The following is a 17,784-nucleotide window of genomic DNA, read 5'->3' on the forward strand; positions in this document are numbered from 1 at the left end:
GACTTTTAAATCAAGCTTTTGATCACGTATTTATTTAGGTATATTCCACCTTGTTGCAAAAAAAGGTATTGTGGCAATTTACAAAAATAGATAAAATACAATATAATAAAAATAAAGAGATCAGGGTAAAGGTAAAAGCAGAAAGCCAGAATGAAGCCAGAGTCCAGTAGGAGACCCAGTACAATTGTTAAAAATAATCTCAAATTTGACTTTGAGCTTCCCATTAGCCAGAGCAAGGAAGAAAACCTGACTGGTTACAAAATTCCTAACAACAGTTAGTTTGGGGCTTTGGTGTAAAAACAGACCTGGTTCAACTCTTGACTCTACTACTTGTTAGATTTGTGACCCTGAGCAGGTTGCTTAACGCTTCTGAACTTGAGGTTCACTCCCTGTAATAGGGAAAAGTAATGCCAACCTTGGGGTTCCTGGGTGGATTAGTGATAATGTATGTAAAGGTGACTTCTAGCTCTAGGAGGGTACTGCTTGGGCCCTCAGCTGCCCTTTGTCCTCACTAAGCTGCAGGTCTTCAGCCATAAAAGGGAGTTGACATCTGTCCCCTCTGTGCAGCATGTCAGAAGCATAGCTGGATTCTAACCTAGTACTCCCTAACTCCTATCCAGGGCTCCCTGACAACCATCCAGTGCTGTGTCCTCCTGTCACCAGAGTGGTTTCCAGCGCTGTCATGGAGGAAAAGGTGCTTTAGAACATACGGGCTTTCAGTAGCCCTCAAGTCATTCCCAGGAAAAACGCCCAGCCTCACCTTTAGGGCTGCCTCCCAGACAGAGCAAATTAAATATTAAGGTCTAGAAATCTCTTGGGAGGACTCAAAGGTGGCAGCCAAAGCCCCTTCACGTAGCATGTTGTTCAGAAACACCAGAGACAACTTCCTTTGCTGTCACAGCTGAGGTCGGTAGGAAAAGCTAGCCCTCTCCTTCTTTGTTTGAAGTACCTGTTACCGACTGTAATAAATCCCACAACAAAAACTCTTCCCTGCCTCCTGTCACTGATAGAACAAAATCCAGTTGTCTTGGAATTTTCTTTTCTCTGGTTTGGCATTCAAGGCTCTTTATAAACTGACCCCAACCTCCTTCTTGGGTCTCCTATGTAGATGCAATTCGTGGCTTGGCTACACTGGTTAAAAGCAACGACCACCATTTCTGGAGCTGCTGCTAGAGTGACACAGAGTTGGCAAAGAACATGTGCTGACCAGCCCTGAAAACCTGACTGTGCTACAGGCTAAGCTGTTGTGCTTGGGTAAGCCCCTTTACCTCAGTTTCCTCGTCTGTAAAATGGACACACTCAGAGTACATCCCTTCCACTGTTGTGAAGATGCAAGAATATGCACATGGCTTGCTTAGCCCACTGTTGATGCTCAGGTTATATTACCGATTTGGAAACCTGGCTTTCCACTTGACCCTGCCTCCACTTAACCTCTCTGGGCTCCAGTTTGACTATCTGTAAAATGAGGAAAATAATTGTACCTACAACATAACCCACATACAAGGGCCTGAAAACAGAAGGGGCTTAGTGAATGTTTAGAGGCTGCAGCCAGCATCCTCTCCCCGAGAAAACCATTTTGCTTGTCCTTTTCCAAAATTGGTCCATTCCAACTTTCCCTTTTCTAAGACTAATGGGGAAAGAGGAGCCTGAACATTTCTCACGTGGCTGGGCTGTGATATCACGAAAGACAGAGTCTTCTAAAACCCACACCCAGGGCCAAGGGAAACGCTGGGACTTGCAGCCCCCTGAAGAGTTTCTAAGTGGAGCCCTCAGAGTTCAGCTGGGCGGGGGAGGCTGGATGTGTCCGCCACTATGAGTCAGGCCTTGCTTGGCTGGGCGCCATCATTCCCCTTTACTTCGGGAGTGAGTTACGGCTTAAACAAAACAACATCACCTGACAATGCCTGAAAGAAATGTATCCTGCACAAAATGCATTTCTTTACACTCTTGGGTATGCAGCTGAATTTCCCAACATGGCAGCTGGGTGTTCATATAAACAGATACCTGGAAGCTGGCATGGGGACAGAATGAAAGCAGCAGGGTCTGGGGTTGTGTAGAGATCAGCAGTAAACACCCCTCAAAGGTGTTGGGATGACTTGGGTGCTGGGTGGTCTATTGCCTAGCTGCCTCTGAGCGTGGAGAATAAAGGATAAAGACAAAGCCCTTCTGGAAGGAGATCAGCTGGGTCCTGTTCCCAGTGTGGCCCTGAGCCATTCTCTAAACCTTTCTGGGCCTATTTCTCCTTTGTAGATATAGGGAGTCAGACGGGAGAACTTCTTCCAGTTCTAAAAATACTGTTCAAAGCAGATGTGGGGCAGGCCTGAAGGTCTTGTCCCCGGGGCTGCTGGGTCTGAGGCTCGGGGGAGCCCACCTGTGCACCCTCAGCCCCAAGTCCTGGGCTCGGGGCAGCCCTGGCACCATTATCTCTGAAGCCAGGAAAAGTCTGATCCACAGATCCCTTTCTCCTTCCCTCCCAGCTTTCACCTCTGACTCCTCCCTGCACCCAGAAGGTCCGAAGCCTCCTCTGGACCTGGTTGCCCAGATCTCAGCCTCCCCCGGTCCCCCAGGCCAGCCCACCAAATAACCAGGTTAGGACTGACAAGGAAGAAGAAACCTGTTTCATCCTGGTGCCACCCAGCCTCAGGCCTAGGGTCTTGCTCGTGGCCGACCTGGAGGTATCCCTGAGTGCGTATAGGTTGTGGGTTCAAAGGCCCAGAGAGAAAGGATGAGGTGGACCCCAGGCGCAAAGGCTCTGGGAGGGACTGGGGAGAGGTCCCACAGCCTGGGCATGTGGCCAAAGCCAGCACTTCTGGGTGAAAAGGGAGCCTCGGGGCCTGGCCCAGTTCCCCACCCTGGTAGAGTCGCTGCTGACAGGCAGCTGCCTGCAGCCTTCTCAGCTGCTGCTGCAGAAACAAGTGACGGCACTGATGAAGAATAAGAGAAAATAAAAATGAGTACGGGGCGGGGGGTCTTGGAACGGGGGCTGGTATTTTTTCTCGGGGTGTGGTTTCTGCTCAGTGGCTGGGTGACTGTGGAGGTTTGGAATGTGGTCAGACAGCGGGTGGGGTGGGGATGGGGGGCTGGCCAAAGGCATGGAACAAGGACATTAGCCCATTAGCCAAAGGGCCCAAAGCCCCAGGGCCACCAACAGCTCCGTCAGAACAGGGGCCTGGGGTGGCATGCAGAGCTGGGCCTCCACCCAACACTAGTGTGTTGGTCCCAAAGGCCTCTGGTTTTGAGTAGCCCCGGGGAAGGGAGATAGACTTGAGAGAACAAGAGAAATGAGGGGAGAGGGGAGAGGGTTGGAGGTAGGGGAGAGGTTAGGGTAGAGCATGGTCAGGTCTCATCTGTAAAATGGGCTTGCCGGATCCAAAGTGAGGCCTCAGTCTCCTCACCTGTTAAATGGGCTTAACTGTCTCTACCTCCAAGGGTGTCAGGAGGATTAAGTGGGTTAGTGCACATGAAGCTCTTGGCAGTGCTGTGCAAATGTAAGTGATTATTACTCCACTGAGTGCTGAGGAAGCTTGACGCTGGCTGTGCCCACTGCCTAGCACCTAGCTCCAGGCCTGGGCCCAGTAAATAAATATTTGCTGAGGGAGTCCCTTGCAGGAGTCACTGTGGGGAGCCCCCCATGCCCACGGCCACTCCTCTCCCGTGAGCCCAGGTCTCGCTCAGACCACGAAGTGGAGGGTATAGGTGAGCTGGTGACCGTTGTCCCAGGCGTAGAGCACCCGCTCCTTGGGGTTGTAGTCGATCTGGGTGGTGTAGGCGTGCTCATTGAGGAAGGGCAGCTGCGGGCGGGCGTCGGTGCCCGTGTGCGTGTCGAAGGCATAGGCCACATGGCCCTCCCGCTGGTTGTAGGTGTCCACGGCGTACAGGATGCCGCACACCAGGAAGCAGTTCCCGTAGGAGTTTCGCCGCAGCCACGTCTTCCACGTGGTCTCACGGTGCACCGACAGGTCGCCGGGGTCCAGGCGGCTCAGCACGATCACCTCGGACTGGGCCTCGTGGTGGTCATCCGCAGCGGGATAGATGACCCACAGGCCGCTCTCGTCCACGGCGAAGTCAATGTCCGAGTGGCCGCGCCACTTCCAGGGTGTGGTGTCCTCGTACACCGCGTCGGGCAGCATCGCCCAGGAGGCCACAAAGCGCTGCCGCAGGTCGTACTTGATGATGTTCTTGGTGAAGGCGCGGTTGTAGTAGAAGGCGCCCTGGTACACCACATGGCCTGTGCCGATCCAGTTGTAGGGCAGCTTGTACATGTTACTCCAGCGGCCTGCGTGCGGAGGGCGGAAGGTCACACCAGAGCTTCCCGAAAAAACCCCAGCCCACCCCAGGGACCAGGGAGGCCAGGGACCAGGGCTCTTGGGTGGCCCAGCAAGGATACTGAGTGAGCTATGGGCCTGGAGCTGGGCCAGTTATCTGATCCCATCAAGACAGTCCCATGAAGGAGGTACTATTATTATCCCATTTGCCGGGGAGAGAACAGGCTCAGAGGGTTCAAGGTCACTGGTTGTGGAACAGCACAGCCAGGATTTAGATACAGGCTGTTACCAGCCCCTGTGCTTTGTTTCAGGGCGTTTGCCCACGCTGTTTCCTCTGCCTAGACTGCCATTTCCCATCCTATCTGCCTGGGGAATGCCTCAGCATCACCTCCTCTGGAAAGTCTTCCCTGATCTCCAGGCTGGGTTCCCATAGCCCCCGAGGCCTCCCTCTAGCACTATATTGAAATTGTTTCTTGAAGCCTTTGCCATGCACATCAGATTGTGCATTTCTGGAGGGCAGCTCATGTCTAAATGACCCTTTCCCCTCATCATGTTCCAGATCTGATAACCAAATTTCTGCCCTTCCCTGCCCAGACCTGAAGGTCCTGTAAGGCCTGGGGCTCTGCTCATCTGTAAAACAGGGTGATAACCCCCACCTCAAAGATATCATGAGCTGATACACACTGGTGATTAGCACATAATAAGCACTCAACAAGTGGAAATTCTAAGCATTGTTACCCTTGACAGTAAATTACACTCATGAGGGCAAGACCATGTCCATCTTGTTTGCTGTTGCATTCCAGCTTCTGGCCTGGGGCCAGCACATAGGGGGTGCCCCCAGACTCCTCTTCTTGTGGTGGCTGACCATTCAGAGCTAGGCCAGGCAGGGGAAGTCTGGACCACAGGAAACCACAAGGCAAAGGAGGGCCAAGTCTCCATGGGGGACCCTCCCTAGGCTACCCACACCTGCCCCTTTCCCATCACAGGGGTCCCTGACCTTGCTTGAAGTTTTCCAGGTTGCGGAATTCCACCAGGCTGTTTCCATAGTAGTAGTTGGTGACATAGATCTTGTCATCCCTCGCAGCGGGGTCCTTCATCCAGGCTCCCTCATGGCGCCCATAGCTGTGGTGTCTCACAGGGGGGTCCACGGCCCGGAGGGTGCCCTCGCAGCTCGGCTCTCTGCCTGTGGGGAGCAAGGGGTGCAGCATTTGGTACACAGACCCACAGACGCTGAGCCAGAGCAACAGTCCTGGGAACGTTATCTGGGTCTTACTTAAATCCCTCCTGAGGTTTTGTTTGCAGCCTTATGTATTTCTTTTTTCTTTCTTCGTGATCAAAGCAATGTCTGATCATTGTAGAAAACACAGAACATTCAGAAAAGGAGAACGGAGAAAATAAAAATCATTCAAAATTCTATTATTCAAAGAAATTTTTAAACATGTTGTATTTCCTTCCTTTCCTTTTTTTTCTCTGCATGTATAGTCATGCAGACATACTTTAAAAAAAACATGATTCTGAATATACAGTTTTAGGTATCCTGTTTTTTCCTTCCACTGAGCAATCTCTCACATCATTAAATGGCCTTTTAATGATGTGATCTCAAGGTTCCACCAGGCCGCCAGACAGCTGCGCCCTTGAATTTATTTAACCAGTCCCCTCAGTGTTAGGCCTTTAGATTATGTTCAGTTTTCTGACGTTAGAAACAGGCTGCAAGGAAACCAGTTAAGCTGCAGCTTTTGTTCACATATCTGATGGATCCTTTAGGAAAGAGATTCCTAGAAGTGGAATGCACGTGGACCAAAGTAGGGAATGGTTTTGTCTTGTTATCACAGATAGCCAAGATGCCCTCCAGAAGGACGGGCTCCATCGATGACTTAATGAGGAAGATTTCTACCAAAGACACAAGCCAAAACTATAAACATGGAGATAAAAACGGCCAAAGACTAGACAGAGGAAATACAGAAGTGAAAATAGTTGCTGGATTTGATGATGGGGTTCTAGGTGACGTTTTAAGAAGAATTTGTTGGAAACACTACCTTGTTTCACTGTTAATGTTGTCAAGCTTTTTCTGTAACGATCAGATAGCAAACATTTTAGACTTTCCAGACCACATACTTCTGTCCCATATTCTTTAACAACCCTTAAAAAATGTAAGAACCACTCTTAGCTCAAGGGCTGTACAAAAACAGGCTATAGGCTGTGTTTGGCCCACGGGCTGTAGTTTGCTGACCCCTGGGAGGCTTACTCACCTTGGCTGGGGACTTCTGGGCGTGAAGGTGGCGTGGTGGGCAGGGGACTGGTGATGGGAGTCAGGGTAGGGGTGGGGGTGGGATCTGAGGCAGGGGTGCCAGGGGCCAAGTCCGCTCCCTCAGAGGCCCTGGGCCCAGTCTCGTCACGCTCTGCTGAGTTGGGCTCAGGCTGCCTGCCCTCCACCCGGGGCGGCCGCTGCTCCAGCCAGGAAGTGCCCTTGAGGGCGTTATCTGTGGAGAGAAGACCCTGTGCTCACATCCCAGCAGCACTGCCGCTGCCCGGGGTCCAGGCCCACTGGGTCCCAGCGCTGGGGCCATGGGGGAGACGTGCGGGTGGCCCCTAAGGAGTGAAAGGCCTTGAAAAGTGGGAGGTGGGGAAGGCTTCATGGTCAGCAGACTGGCTATAGGCCCCTGAGATGAGTGGCCTCGGCCAAGTCCCCTGCCTCAGTGGGCCTCGGCTTCCCCTTCCGTGAAATGAGTCATGAGGTCCACCACGTCAAGCTGTTGTGTTGATTAGAGGAAAATGTGCACAAGACATTTGCACAGATCCTGGCAAATACGAGGTGCCAGATGTGAGACCCCTTTCCCCCCTCAATGTCCCTTTGTACCAATTCCTTCATTTCCTGGATCCAATTCCAGGAGGCAGACACCCTTGCTCCCATTTTACAGACTTTCTCCTAGTCCGCTGCCCTGGAAACACCCTCTAGTTTCTCTCACCCAGGATTTGCCACTTCAGGTAGGGCAGGGCAGGTGCAGCCAGCTTCCCGTCACCTCTGGACCCCAGTTCTCTGTCTCTGCCCCCTCGTTCATCTCCTATCTCCCATCTCTCAGCTTTCTTGGCATCCCTCCCCCACTTCTTCCACTCCTGCTGGCACGGGCTTTGCTGATAGGACTTTTTCAGCTCCGTGGGACTGGTTTGGGGCCATCTCTGCGTCCTCCCTGACCCACGCTTTCCTGGGTTGGAATGGATGGGGTCTGGGTAGGGAAAGACTCAGTGGCACAGTGCAGGGGACAAAAACTCCTCAGCCTCTGGGTTCCAGTCCCACTAACTCGCCGTGAAACCTGGAGGCTGTCACTTCACCTCTCTGAGCTTGTTTCCTCTGCTGGATCAAGTGCAACAGCATGTGTGAAAGGACTCCGCAGGCTGTGATGCCAGAGACAAAGGAATGGTGCTGTTGTTACCGTGATGGTGTGGCCCCCAGAGATGCACTGAGGCCCCTTGACTCCAAGACAATCACCTGACTTCTTCCTTTTCTCTCCCTGCTGGGCTTCCTCTTTGCACGGAGGTTTAGCCAGGCCCTGCTGTGGAGCAGCCCCTAGAGTCTCTCGGGAATGCGGGCACCCCCTCTGGTCAGCAGGCCTCAGTGGGGCCCAGCCTTGGCAGCCTGCCAGGGCAGGGGCTTGTTCCCACGGCCCTCACTGGCAGAGTCAGATGCCTGCAGCTGTTCCTGGGCAGAGCCCTGGCCAGGGGTCAGCGGCTCTATGCCGTGGCTAGGCTGACCTGGCAGGACTCAGAGCCAGCAGCTGGCACCAGGAGCTGGGAGAAGAGGCCCCTGAGCCCTGAGAGGCCAAGAATTGAGGGGGCTCTTGGGAGACTGGTCCCTCACAGTTCTACCCCTGGCCCCCTTGGGCATGGGCTGGGCAGAGAACCTCACTGGAGGAGGTGGTCAGCAGGACCCTGGAAGGGGGAGCAGGCTTGGGAAACCTCTCAGGGACATCAGAGGAGAGCAGGCATCTGGGGAGGGGCTCAGGGGAAGAATCAGGAGCCACACCAGTGGGGATGGCCCAGAAATTTGGGAACTCTTGGAAATTTTGTCTCTTGTTTCTCGGTTCATTATTTTGTTGTCCTTCACTGTGATCGGGCAGGGAGCTGTAAGAAAGATACAAGAGTCTGTGGGCTCTTCTTTGGGGAGAAAAGAGTGGGAGGTGCTGGAGAGGCCATCCACTCCAAGGCCAGTCTGGAAATGGGAGGTGCCTCAAAGGCCCCAGGTCACTTCCCAGAACGCTGGTCTGGTCCCTGTGTTTGCCCGCCCACCAGAGGCAGCTGCCTGGTTATGGGTTTGCTTTTTCCCACTAGACTGTGAGCTCCGTGTTAGGCAGAAAGTCCGGAAGGTACAGCATGTACATAGTGAACCTTCCGCACATCTTTCAATGAAGAAGGAAAAGGCCAGTGAGGGTGGAGACAGCTATAACTACTGGAGAGGAACTGAGTGGCCCTTTGTGTTGATTTGATCATTTCATCCCCAACAACCCCAGGACGAGCAAAGGGCACCAACAGGTAACCCATGGAGCTGAGATCTGGGGCAGTCTGACTGTAGAGAAGACCCTGGGTCCCTGTAGGGGCCCCCACTCCCCAAGGTTCCAATCTTCCTCTGACTCACCAGCCATGGCCTCGGTCATCTCCTTTTTGCCCGCCTTGTAGTAGGTGATGCCTCGGATCACAGCCTGCTGCTGGGCCAGGGCCCGGGGCTTGGCTGTGGTCTGGGGGAGTCTGCCCTTGCCCTCCTTCTTCAGCTTCTCCACTTTCAGCAGCTTCTCCTTAGGAGGTTTTGGGAGGCCCTTGTCTACAAAGCTCTTCTGCATGCTGCCATATTTGTTGTTGTCTTTGCCTTTCCCTCCAGCTGTGTCCTGGGGGAGAAGGGAAGTCTCAGATTTGGAGGATGGTAGAAGGGATGTTGCGGGGCGTCAGGAGGCTCAGCATGTGGGGGCTGGTAATGGCCATGTTGCTCCTGGCCCTGCATCCCAGGTGCTCATGAAGTCACAGCTTTCCTCCCATAGTTACATTCATGACTGGGGTGTGCCTCAGTTTCCCCACTCAGCTCTCTAGCTCCCCTGCAGGCTTGAAGCCCAGCCTGATAGGTTAGATTCCTGTTCTACTTCCCAACTCCTGTACACTCCCCGCTGGGGGTAGACTACAACGGTGTGCTCCCTGGGGAAGTCAGCTTCCCATCCCTGTCCCTCTCACTCATTGATCTTTGTGTGTGGGCAGGGAGAGGTTCTCAGGCCCCAAGGCAGGGTGACCAATTCATCACAGTGTGATGGAACTTTCCCAGTGTTAGCACTGAAAGTCCTGTATCCTGGGAAACCCTTCAGTCCCGGGCAAACTGGGATGGTTGGTCATCGGGGCATTGACCTTAGGGCATGCTGTTTCTAACATTTTGTGAATTTTGTTATTTTTGCTTCCTTTTAAATGCCTCTGATGCTGGCTTGGCACAAGAACCTAGGGCTGGTGACATCACCCATTGTTAGGCAGGGTCTCTAGGAGATATAAGTACAGGATCTAGACCTTCTGTGCCACTGCCCAAACAGGATTCATTCTTACTGTGGAACTGGCACACGAATGAGCAGGAAGCCAGCTCTGGGTCAAGACACTAGGCTTCCTCCCTGCTTTATCAGCATCTAGGTGGTCCCTGCTGCAGACACAAATAGCCCCATTGTCAAAATGTCAGCACGGAGGCTGAGGGGTGGAGAGGAAGAGCGTGGGCTCGGCTGTCAGGCAGGCCCGGGTTCCAACACAGCCACCTTCTCTGAGTGACCCCACTCCGTGTTTCTTCATCTGCCAAACTGGCGACGAGCATCCTTCCTCGCAGGTGGCTATAAGATTAACTGAGATAATGTCTGCGAAGAAGTCAGCTCCCTTTTTCCTCCACTAACCAAAACACAAGGCCGCTGTGGGAGTGGTGGGCTGTATCCTGCATGTGGAACTGGTCAAAAGGGCACGAATGGGACTGAAGTCTAGTCTGTACTCCATTTGCCAAGCCGCACACCCTGGTACGTGTCTGTCACAGGAAGGAGCCTTTGTACAATTTGTCCACCCAAAGGGGGCTCCTCCTTTTAATTTATCTGGCCTGTGGGAGAGCCTTTTCTGCAGCATGTCTGCCTACAAGAGGGCCTTTTTCAAATCTGCCCGAAGGTGTGTTGTGTGTCTGGTGGCTCAGCCTGGTGAGGGCCTTTGCTCACTTTGTGCGCTGAGTTTGAATATGGAAGGCTGGGTGTTTGCTGCAGGAGTTCTCCACCCCAGGATGGGTTGGATGAAGCGGTATTAGTCGGCTGGGGTCCCCAAGGCACTGTCCATCTACCCATGAGCAGGCCTGACCCAGCCAGGGGCCCAGCCGCAGCAGGGGAGGTTAGAAGTGGTTTTGCCGCAGCCGACTTGGTTCCCCAGGACCGGGCAGGGAGGGTCATCTCTACAACCGTGTCCCTGGGCTGGAGCCCCACGTCTGCCCCCAGTTCACCTGTGTTGATGGCTCACTGAGCAGCAGGCAGCCCCTGCCCCCGCCCTGCCACGGACTCCCCCGCTGTGCCAGCCCTCGGCCCATCCCGCAGCCCCGAAGCCCCACCCAGCTGGCCCTCAGGGCCGAGGTCCTGGCACACTGTGCTCCCAGCCCACCCACCTTCTGGCCCGTCACAAGAGCCCTAGCCTCACCTGAGCCTTACTGCCAGGCCTGGGGGCTGGGGCAGCGGCGGGCGCCGTGGCCGCGTCCTTCTGCAGCAGCTGGAGGCCCAGACTGGAGAGCTCCTTCTTGATACTCATCATGATGGCTGAGTGGTTCTCGTAGTGCCCCAGCTGCTCCCTGAAGTGGCGCATGCTCTCCCTCACCACCTCGTTCTCCCGGCTCAGGTTGGCCTTGATACTCTGTTGGGGCGGGACCCAAGACCTTTCCAGCCTCTGACTGTCCCCAGCCCCGGGGGACACCCCAGCTTCTGCCATCAGGCTTTGCTGCCCAGTCTCCTGAGCAGGGCCTGGGGGAACGGGCAGGGCGTTCCCTCCCTTCCTCCCTGCCTTCCTTTCCTTTGCACGTTGCTTTCTCACTTAGCCTATTTTGGGAACTCTTGCATATCTGTATATATAGCACTCCCAATACCTTTTTCTCGCCACCCAGCTTCCACTGTATGGATGGGCCAAAATGTATTTAGCCAGTCCCTTATGGAGCCACCTTTTAAGTTGCTACCAATCTTTTGCTACTTTAAAATTACCTTTTAATTTAGCAAGTAATACATAAATACCTCTTTTTAATAAAATACTCAAACACCGGAACTCTGTGGGGTTTTGCTACGGTCTCTGATCCCTTCCTAGTCTCCAGGTCTCCGACTTCTCTCCTGGGCAGGCTTGGCTCCTCCCACCGCACCAAGCCCCACCTTTACTCTTCCTCTTGTTCTCCTGCCCTGCCTCTTTGTCTCCCTACTGCTGGGGACTCTGCCTGGCTTTAGCAGCCCCTAGCCCCACTCCCACCTGGATCACAGGGTGGACAGAAGGCACACTGTGTAAGGCAGGTTTCTCAGCCTCAGCACTACTGACATTTGGGCGCTGTGGGGCTGCCCTGTGCACTGTAGGATGTTTAGCAGCGTCCCTGGCCTCTGCCCGCTAGGACCGATAGCATCCGCCACCCACCTCCCCCAAACTGTGACAACCAGAAATGCCTCCAGATAGTGCCGGCTGTCCCCTGGGGAGCAAAATCACCCCTGGTTGAGAACACTGATGTAAGGGAAGAAAGCAGAAGGAAGCTGGGACCCCAGATTGTCGCCTGACCTCCTGCGATGTTTTTCCCTTAGGCAGAGGGAGCCGTCTCCTCCTCAGTGAGGCTGTTCTCTCCGCCTCCCCCCCTCCCCGTGGTAGCAAAAACTTTTTCTTTTTCTTTTTTTTTCATAGCTATCACTTAGTGAACAGAAGCAAAGCACAGATAATGCAAAACAGAAGATAATTTAAAAATCATTTCCTTGTGGCTGCAGAAATCATTTCTGGTTTGTTCCAGACTCTGCAGACATACCCTCCAGATTGTCTGGCTCACAGTTGCGTGAAGTGAGTTAACATTTCCTAAGATTACCAGAGGAGAGGTCAAAGGAGGCTAACTGTAGAACCAACAACAGGAGAGCCTGGCATGTACTAGATGCACAGGAAATGCTGGTGCACAGCAGAAATTCAACGACTGTCACCATTCTGCCATGCTGGCATGGGCCTGGCACATAAGAGATACTCACCAAACACTTTTTGAATAATTGAAGCCACTGTGACCCCAACTTTGGGCTGAGTAAGGGGTTAATCTCCTCTCGTGGGGCACAGGATGCCCAGGTGCCCCCCTCCCTGTGGAAAGGAAGCTGGGAAAGGAAGCCTTCACGCCCCTCCTGGCAGTTGCATATCCCCAGGCTCCCAGCAGCCCAGCAGGGACCGGATGCAGGAAACAGGCGGAGGCCAGGCTGTGCCAGCAGAGATGCAAACCTCAAACCTGCAGCCTGAACCTCCATGCTCACTCAGCTCTGTCCCTGTCCTCAGGGGGCAGTATCAGCCACCCGCCCAGCCCTCCAGCACATTTACCCTGACCAGGAGAAGACACTTAGCACCTCTGCCTCCACGGTAGGTGGGTCCTTGAACAGCCATGCTACCTCGAGCTTGGCCCCCGTGGGCTTGGCCGGTCCTGCACAATGCGAATGGTTGCCCCAGACTTGTGCAATATATGGGCCCTGGTCTTGGCGAACTGAGGGCGACTGCAAGTTTCAGACCCCTCTGCACCTCTTTCATACAACCAGCAGGTGCCTCAGTTTCTCCACCCAGCCTTCCAGCTTCCTACAGGCCCTTGAGGCCCAGTCAGACCTCTTCCTCAAAGGCTGGACCCTGTGGCCTGTATCTCCTTCTCCCAGCTCCCTGCAGGAGTCCAGCTTCTAACAGCCACCAGGGTCCAGACAGAATTACCTAGGCCCCTTCGGACACTGCCCTTGGCCGCCAGCACTGCACCAGCCTGGCCTCTGTTTCGAGCCCTGCCCTTACCTCTTCCAGCGTGTTCATCTGGGAAGCCACTTTGTGGACGTAGGCGTGCACCTTCATCAGGTCCATGCTGTACAAGGTGCCCTCCAGGAGATCCACCATGGACTGCAGCTGCCCGGGAAGGGTGAGGGTTAGGGAAAAGGCACAGCACGCGGCCAGGCACGGAGGGTGCAAAAGGAGCCCCACCAGAGCGTGAACCCCAGAGCCTCTGAGTGGTCTGCCTGACTAGACCCAGCCTGCTCATAAACACAAGAAAAGCTCTTTTGAGCACTTCCATATGGCAGACACTGCATAGGGGCTTGAATGAGCCATTTCACTTAATCCTGAACAACCCCACGAGGTGTGTAGTGGACACGGGGGGAGCTCCATCCACATCCCCTGGATCCCTGCTTCTGTTTCTTGTGCCCAGCCTTGGCTTCCATGTGCCTCCTTTTAACAGTCTGCATCTGTGACTCTCTTCAAAGAGCCATTTGCCCACCAAAATGCCTGGGAGTCTGTGTCCTCCTGGGGCAGCCTGTAGGCAATGCCTGATTGGTGTGGGCATCTAGTAGCCCAGCATCCTAGCTAGAGTGGCCAAGATGCCAGCGAGAGTGTCAGGGAAACCTTGGCACAAGGAGCCGGTTGGGAGATCAGCTCTCCCTTGCTTCTAGCGGGTGGTTCCTCCAGCCACCCCTGTACGCGCTCTCAGGGCCTGAGCATGGTGGTGCTCCTGTCTGGCCTTGGCCAGCTGTTTCCAACACAGTTTTACTCCCACTCTCCCAGGGGTGTTCAAGCTGTTTTAAGCCAGAGTTCTTCTCTGAATAGACTTTGATCTCTAAAACAGAAAAAGGGGGTGGGGGGCTCTGGTGGAAGCAGGGATAGGGCCTCGAGTCTTCTCTGCTCCCCTACAACCTTGTTCAGACTCCGAGGGGTTGCATGGTACCCCAGGGCTCTGTGGAGTTCAGTTTGAGGACCATGCACGGAGACTCTCCTGGGCCTCAGCTTCCTTCTCTGTGAAATGGGCAGCAGGGTTGTGGAGCGGAGCAGTGCCGTCTGGATAGGGCTTAGCTCAGAATGGGCACACAGCAAGGCCTTCATGAATACCAGCAATGATGATTACTATTCCAGGCGGCTAAATGGGACCTCCTAGCTTCACTTCTGCTGCCTTCATGGCCACCAAAACTTTGACCATGGGTCTCTCCCCTGCTAGATTACTTGCTGTGGCTCCCCACTGCCCAAGTGTGACTACTTATCTCCTGACCCTGGCATTCAAGCCCTTCTTGATCTGCCCCTGCCACCTTCTTCGGCCTCAGCAAATGTTCACTCTGGGCCAGGCATTAAGGACAGTGATGACAATACAGACACGAGCCTTCATGGTCCTTTACAGGCTGTCAAGGAGTGCAGAGTAACACAGAGGTGCCTGGATCGGGGAATGCAGGTGGGAACACACACAGGTGCCCAGGTCATTAACGATGGGGCACTGACCTTGTCTGGGAGTGTGTGTGGTTTAGTAAAGGCTGCCAGCAGGAAGTTTTGTTTGAACTGAGCTCTGAAGAAGGAGCACAAATCAGACAACGATGGCCGGAGAAGGACATTCCAGGCAAAGGGAACAGCTCGTGCAAAGAGCTGGAGGTGTGAAGACACATGGTGTGTTTGAGCCGAGCAACTCAAAATGTAGTCTGCAGACCAGCACAAGTCCAAGCTGCTCGTTACCAGTCTGTGATAAAATAATTACAGAAAGCGAGCGTAGGCTTTTATAAACTTTCAGAGCCATTTGACAGAGAAATTTTATATCTGTAGACTCTAATAATACAACACTGGACTTGTATTTTGCGTGTCTGTTTCTATTCCAATTCATTTTCCTAACAATTCATTTTTACAGTATTTTACAAGAGTGTTTGTTCTTGACAGATTTTATTTTTGACCGAGCCACGTGGCTTGCAGGATTTTAGTTCCCTGATCAGGGATCAAACCTGGGCCCCTGGGAATGAGAGCGCCAAGTCCTAACCACTGGATCGCCAAGGAATTCCCAGTTCTTGACAGATTGTTTGAAAAACTGGTCTTTCACCACATATAGTTTGAGAAGTACAGTGTGGAACTGACAGGCGGCTAGTGGGGCTGGGGCAAAGAGAGGGCAGGGAGGCACCCTGGGTCACACCCACTACACTTACTCTCACCCAGAATGTTCTTATTTCTGCTCTGCTCGAGGGACTCCTACACATCCCTCAAAGCCCAGTTGTAATGTTACCTCCTCCTCTGGGTTCCCACAGTCCCTGGGACGTCCATTGGCCCGGCACTGACCGCACTGACATTACTGGGGTCAGGAGCTGTGTCCCCATAGGACTGGAATTCCTCAAGGGTGGGGCCATGCCGAATTCAGGTCCAGAAGGAAAGCGAATCTAGAATCCCATTCTTCCTCCTCAGAGCCATGCAACTAAGGCTAAATCACAGCTGCAGTTCTTAGCTTGAGGGGAAGGGTTGGGGTAGAGACAGGGGCAGGGATAGGGTGGGTTGCCCTGTTCCCCTCCACAGTGGCTTCCCCTAACCTTCTCTCCTGGGGGGGGCTGCCCACTGAGGGAGGGGGAGCCTAGCCAAATGAGAGGGGCCTCAGCTCTGTCTCCTACTGCCTCTGTCCACTTCTCCTCTTGGGGCTCACTGGGTACCTGTCGGGTACTCACTTATACTCCTACAGTATCAAGGAGGCGGAGTATCTTCTCTGTGTTCCTCCTACGACCCCTCCTGCTGGGTTAATCCCACCACTGCCCCACTCCAGTCCTTTAAGGCTGGATAAAACCCCCCATGGCTGCTGTGCACTGAAGGGACAGCTCCCGGCTGAGAGAACTGCCCAGTGACCTCTCCACTGGGCAAGGGGACACAGCAGAGAATTCCTGGATTCAAATTTCTTGCTGTGTTATGTTAGGCAAGTCACAGTTCCTCTCTGGGCCTCAGATTCCTCCCCCAAGTAAAGCTGGGAACATAAGTTCCCTCTCCAAAGGGCTGTAGCAAGGATTAAATTAGCCAGCATTTAGGAAAAGGTTTTGTCTATCCTCATGTCAAGTATGCTTACAATTCAGTTGTTGAGAAGTGGATTTGAGCAAAAGTTGGTTTTGTCCCTGTAACTGAAGACTGGCCTATGGCTTCAGTGCCTGGAGTCTGCAGGGCCCTACTGGGTTTGGGAGACAGTGTGGTCCAGGAACTGCCAAGTTGTCAAGAGGCCACTTGGCCTAAAATTCAATCGCCACCCCCAACTTCGAGAGTTTTGGTATCCATCCAGTAGTTACAAAAATAAAACTAAAGTTAAATTTAAAGAAAACATTTTTAGCCAAATGTTGGGAGACAGTTCTTCCCAGGCCTCTTGCTTTTCTGCATGTCTTGCCTGCAGAGGCACTGACTGTCCTTGTTCCAGGCCATCTTGTTGCAGAGTGAACAGCCTTGGAGCATCCAGAGAGTGTTTCCCTCTGGAGCAGGGAAGGTGTGCCTGGTGCTCATTATAAGAGATCTGGATTCTCTAAGTTGGGGCTCCTCTCTTGGAAAACATCCCACTGTGTGTGCAGGTGTTATCTGGCCCTCACTGCATCACCCTGTGGGAAGTGAGTGGGAGAACCAGTGCAAGAAAGTGGAGACACTCTGGCGACTGGGAGTAATAAAGTCCTTTGTCTCTGGCTCGTGTCTACTGCCAGCGTCCATGAAACTAGCAGGCTAACTTGTTAGCTTACAAGTAGGGTAACATCTCAGTCAACTTCACAGTTCTTGACACGAAAAGGGCAAAACAGACACAGGTTTGGAAGGAATTATAAAAGAAAAGGATCCTCTCAAAAGCCACCAATCTGGCTATTACAGAAAGGAAGACAGGAGAGCAGGGTGATTTAGAACACATGCTTTGGACACAGCAGGCCGTGAGTTCACATCCCAGCCCCACCAGGCCCGCCAAGCACGGAGTTGCGCATGGTGTGAATGGCACGAAGGTGCCGGGCTGGATGGGGGACTGTGGTCTCCCTGCACATGCCTGTCCAAGCCATGGGTCCTGGTGGTGGGCCCGGCACAGGGCTGTGACACCTAGAGGTGGCGCCTCTTTCTAATCTTCCTATGGTGGGGTGGGGGGAGGGGACTATAAGCACAAAATTTACATAAAAATATGGTGTAGACTTGCGGCTGCATGTCATTATGTGAGAGCTTGGGCCAGTTACCTAACTTCTCCAAGCCTCAGTTTTCTTGCCTCTAAAATGAGGACAAAGATCCCATACTTCACAAAACGGTTTAAGAATTTAGAGAAATAATGTTAAAAAAAAAAAAAAGAAAAGAGCTCAGCACAACGTCTGGCACGAAGGCGGTACGTGAATATGGGAAACGTTATTACATAAAAAACAATCAAATGCCACAAAATACTACATGGAGGTGCTAACACATGACCTGGTTGGGTAAACCACAGGACACTGGGATAGATGCTACTAGGTGGTAAAGGGCTCTATCCAGGTAAGCTAGCCAAAGGATGCTGCCTCCATCGCTGACTGGCCAAATGCTCTTAGGCAGG

At 53.2% G+C, this 17,784-nt stretch overlaps 1 protein-coding gene across 2 annotated transcripts in view; it reads right to left on the minus strand.

The window, feature by feature from the left end:
• OLFML2A (olfactomedin like 2A) overlaps positions 1-17,784 on the minus strand; it is a 35,179-nt gene continuing 17,395 nt past the window's right edge. For both annotated transcript variants that reach the window (XM_027104894.1, XM_027104892.1), the window contains exons 3-8: positions 13,278-13,385; positions 10,941-11,150; positions 8,896-9,142; positions 6,515-6,745; positions 5,263-5,448; positions 1-4,276 (exon numbers count right to left, since the gene is read on the minus strand). In XM_027104894.1, the coding sequence (XP_026960695.1) occupies positions 3,672-4,276; positions 5,263-5,448; positions 6,515-6,745; positions 8,896-9,142; positions 10,941-11,150; positions 13,278-13,385 (1,587 nt within the window). In that variant the 3' untranslated portion in view covers positions 1-3,671. The remainder of the gene's footprint in view (positions 4,277-5,262; positions 5,449-6,514; positions 6,746-8,895; positions 9,143-10,940; positions 11,151-13,277; positions 13,386-17,784) is intronic.

Source organism: Aethalodelphis obliquidens, unplaced genomic scaffold (genome assembly GCF_003676395.1).
Source record: "Aethalodelphis obliquidens isolate GAN/ISIS:26980383/991018 unplaced genomic scaffold, ASM367639v1 scaffold7, whole genome shotgun sequence".
In the NCBI taxonomy this organism is placed as follows: domain Eukaryota; kingdom Metazoa; phylum Chordata; class Mammalia; order Artiodactyla; family Delphinidae; genus Aethalodelphis; species Aethalodelphis obliquidens.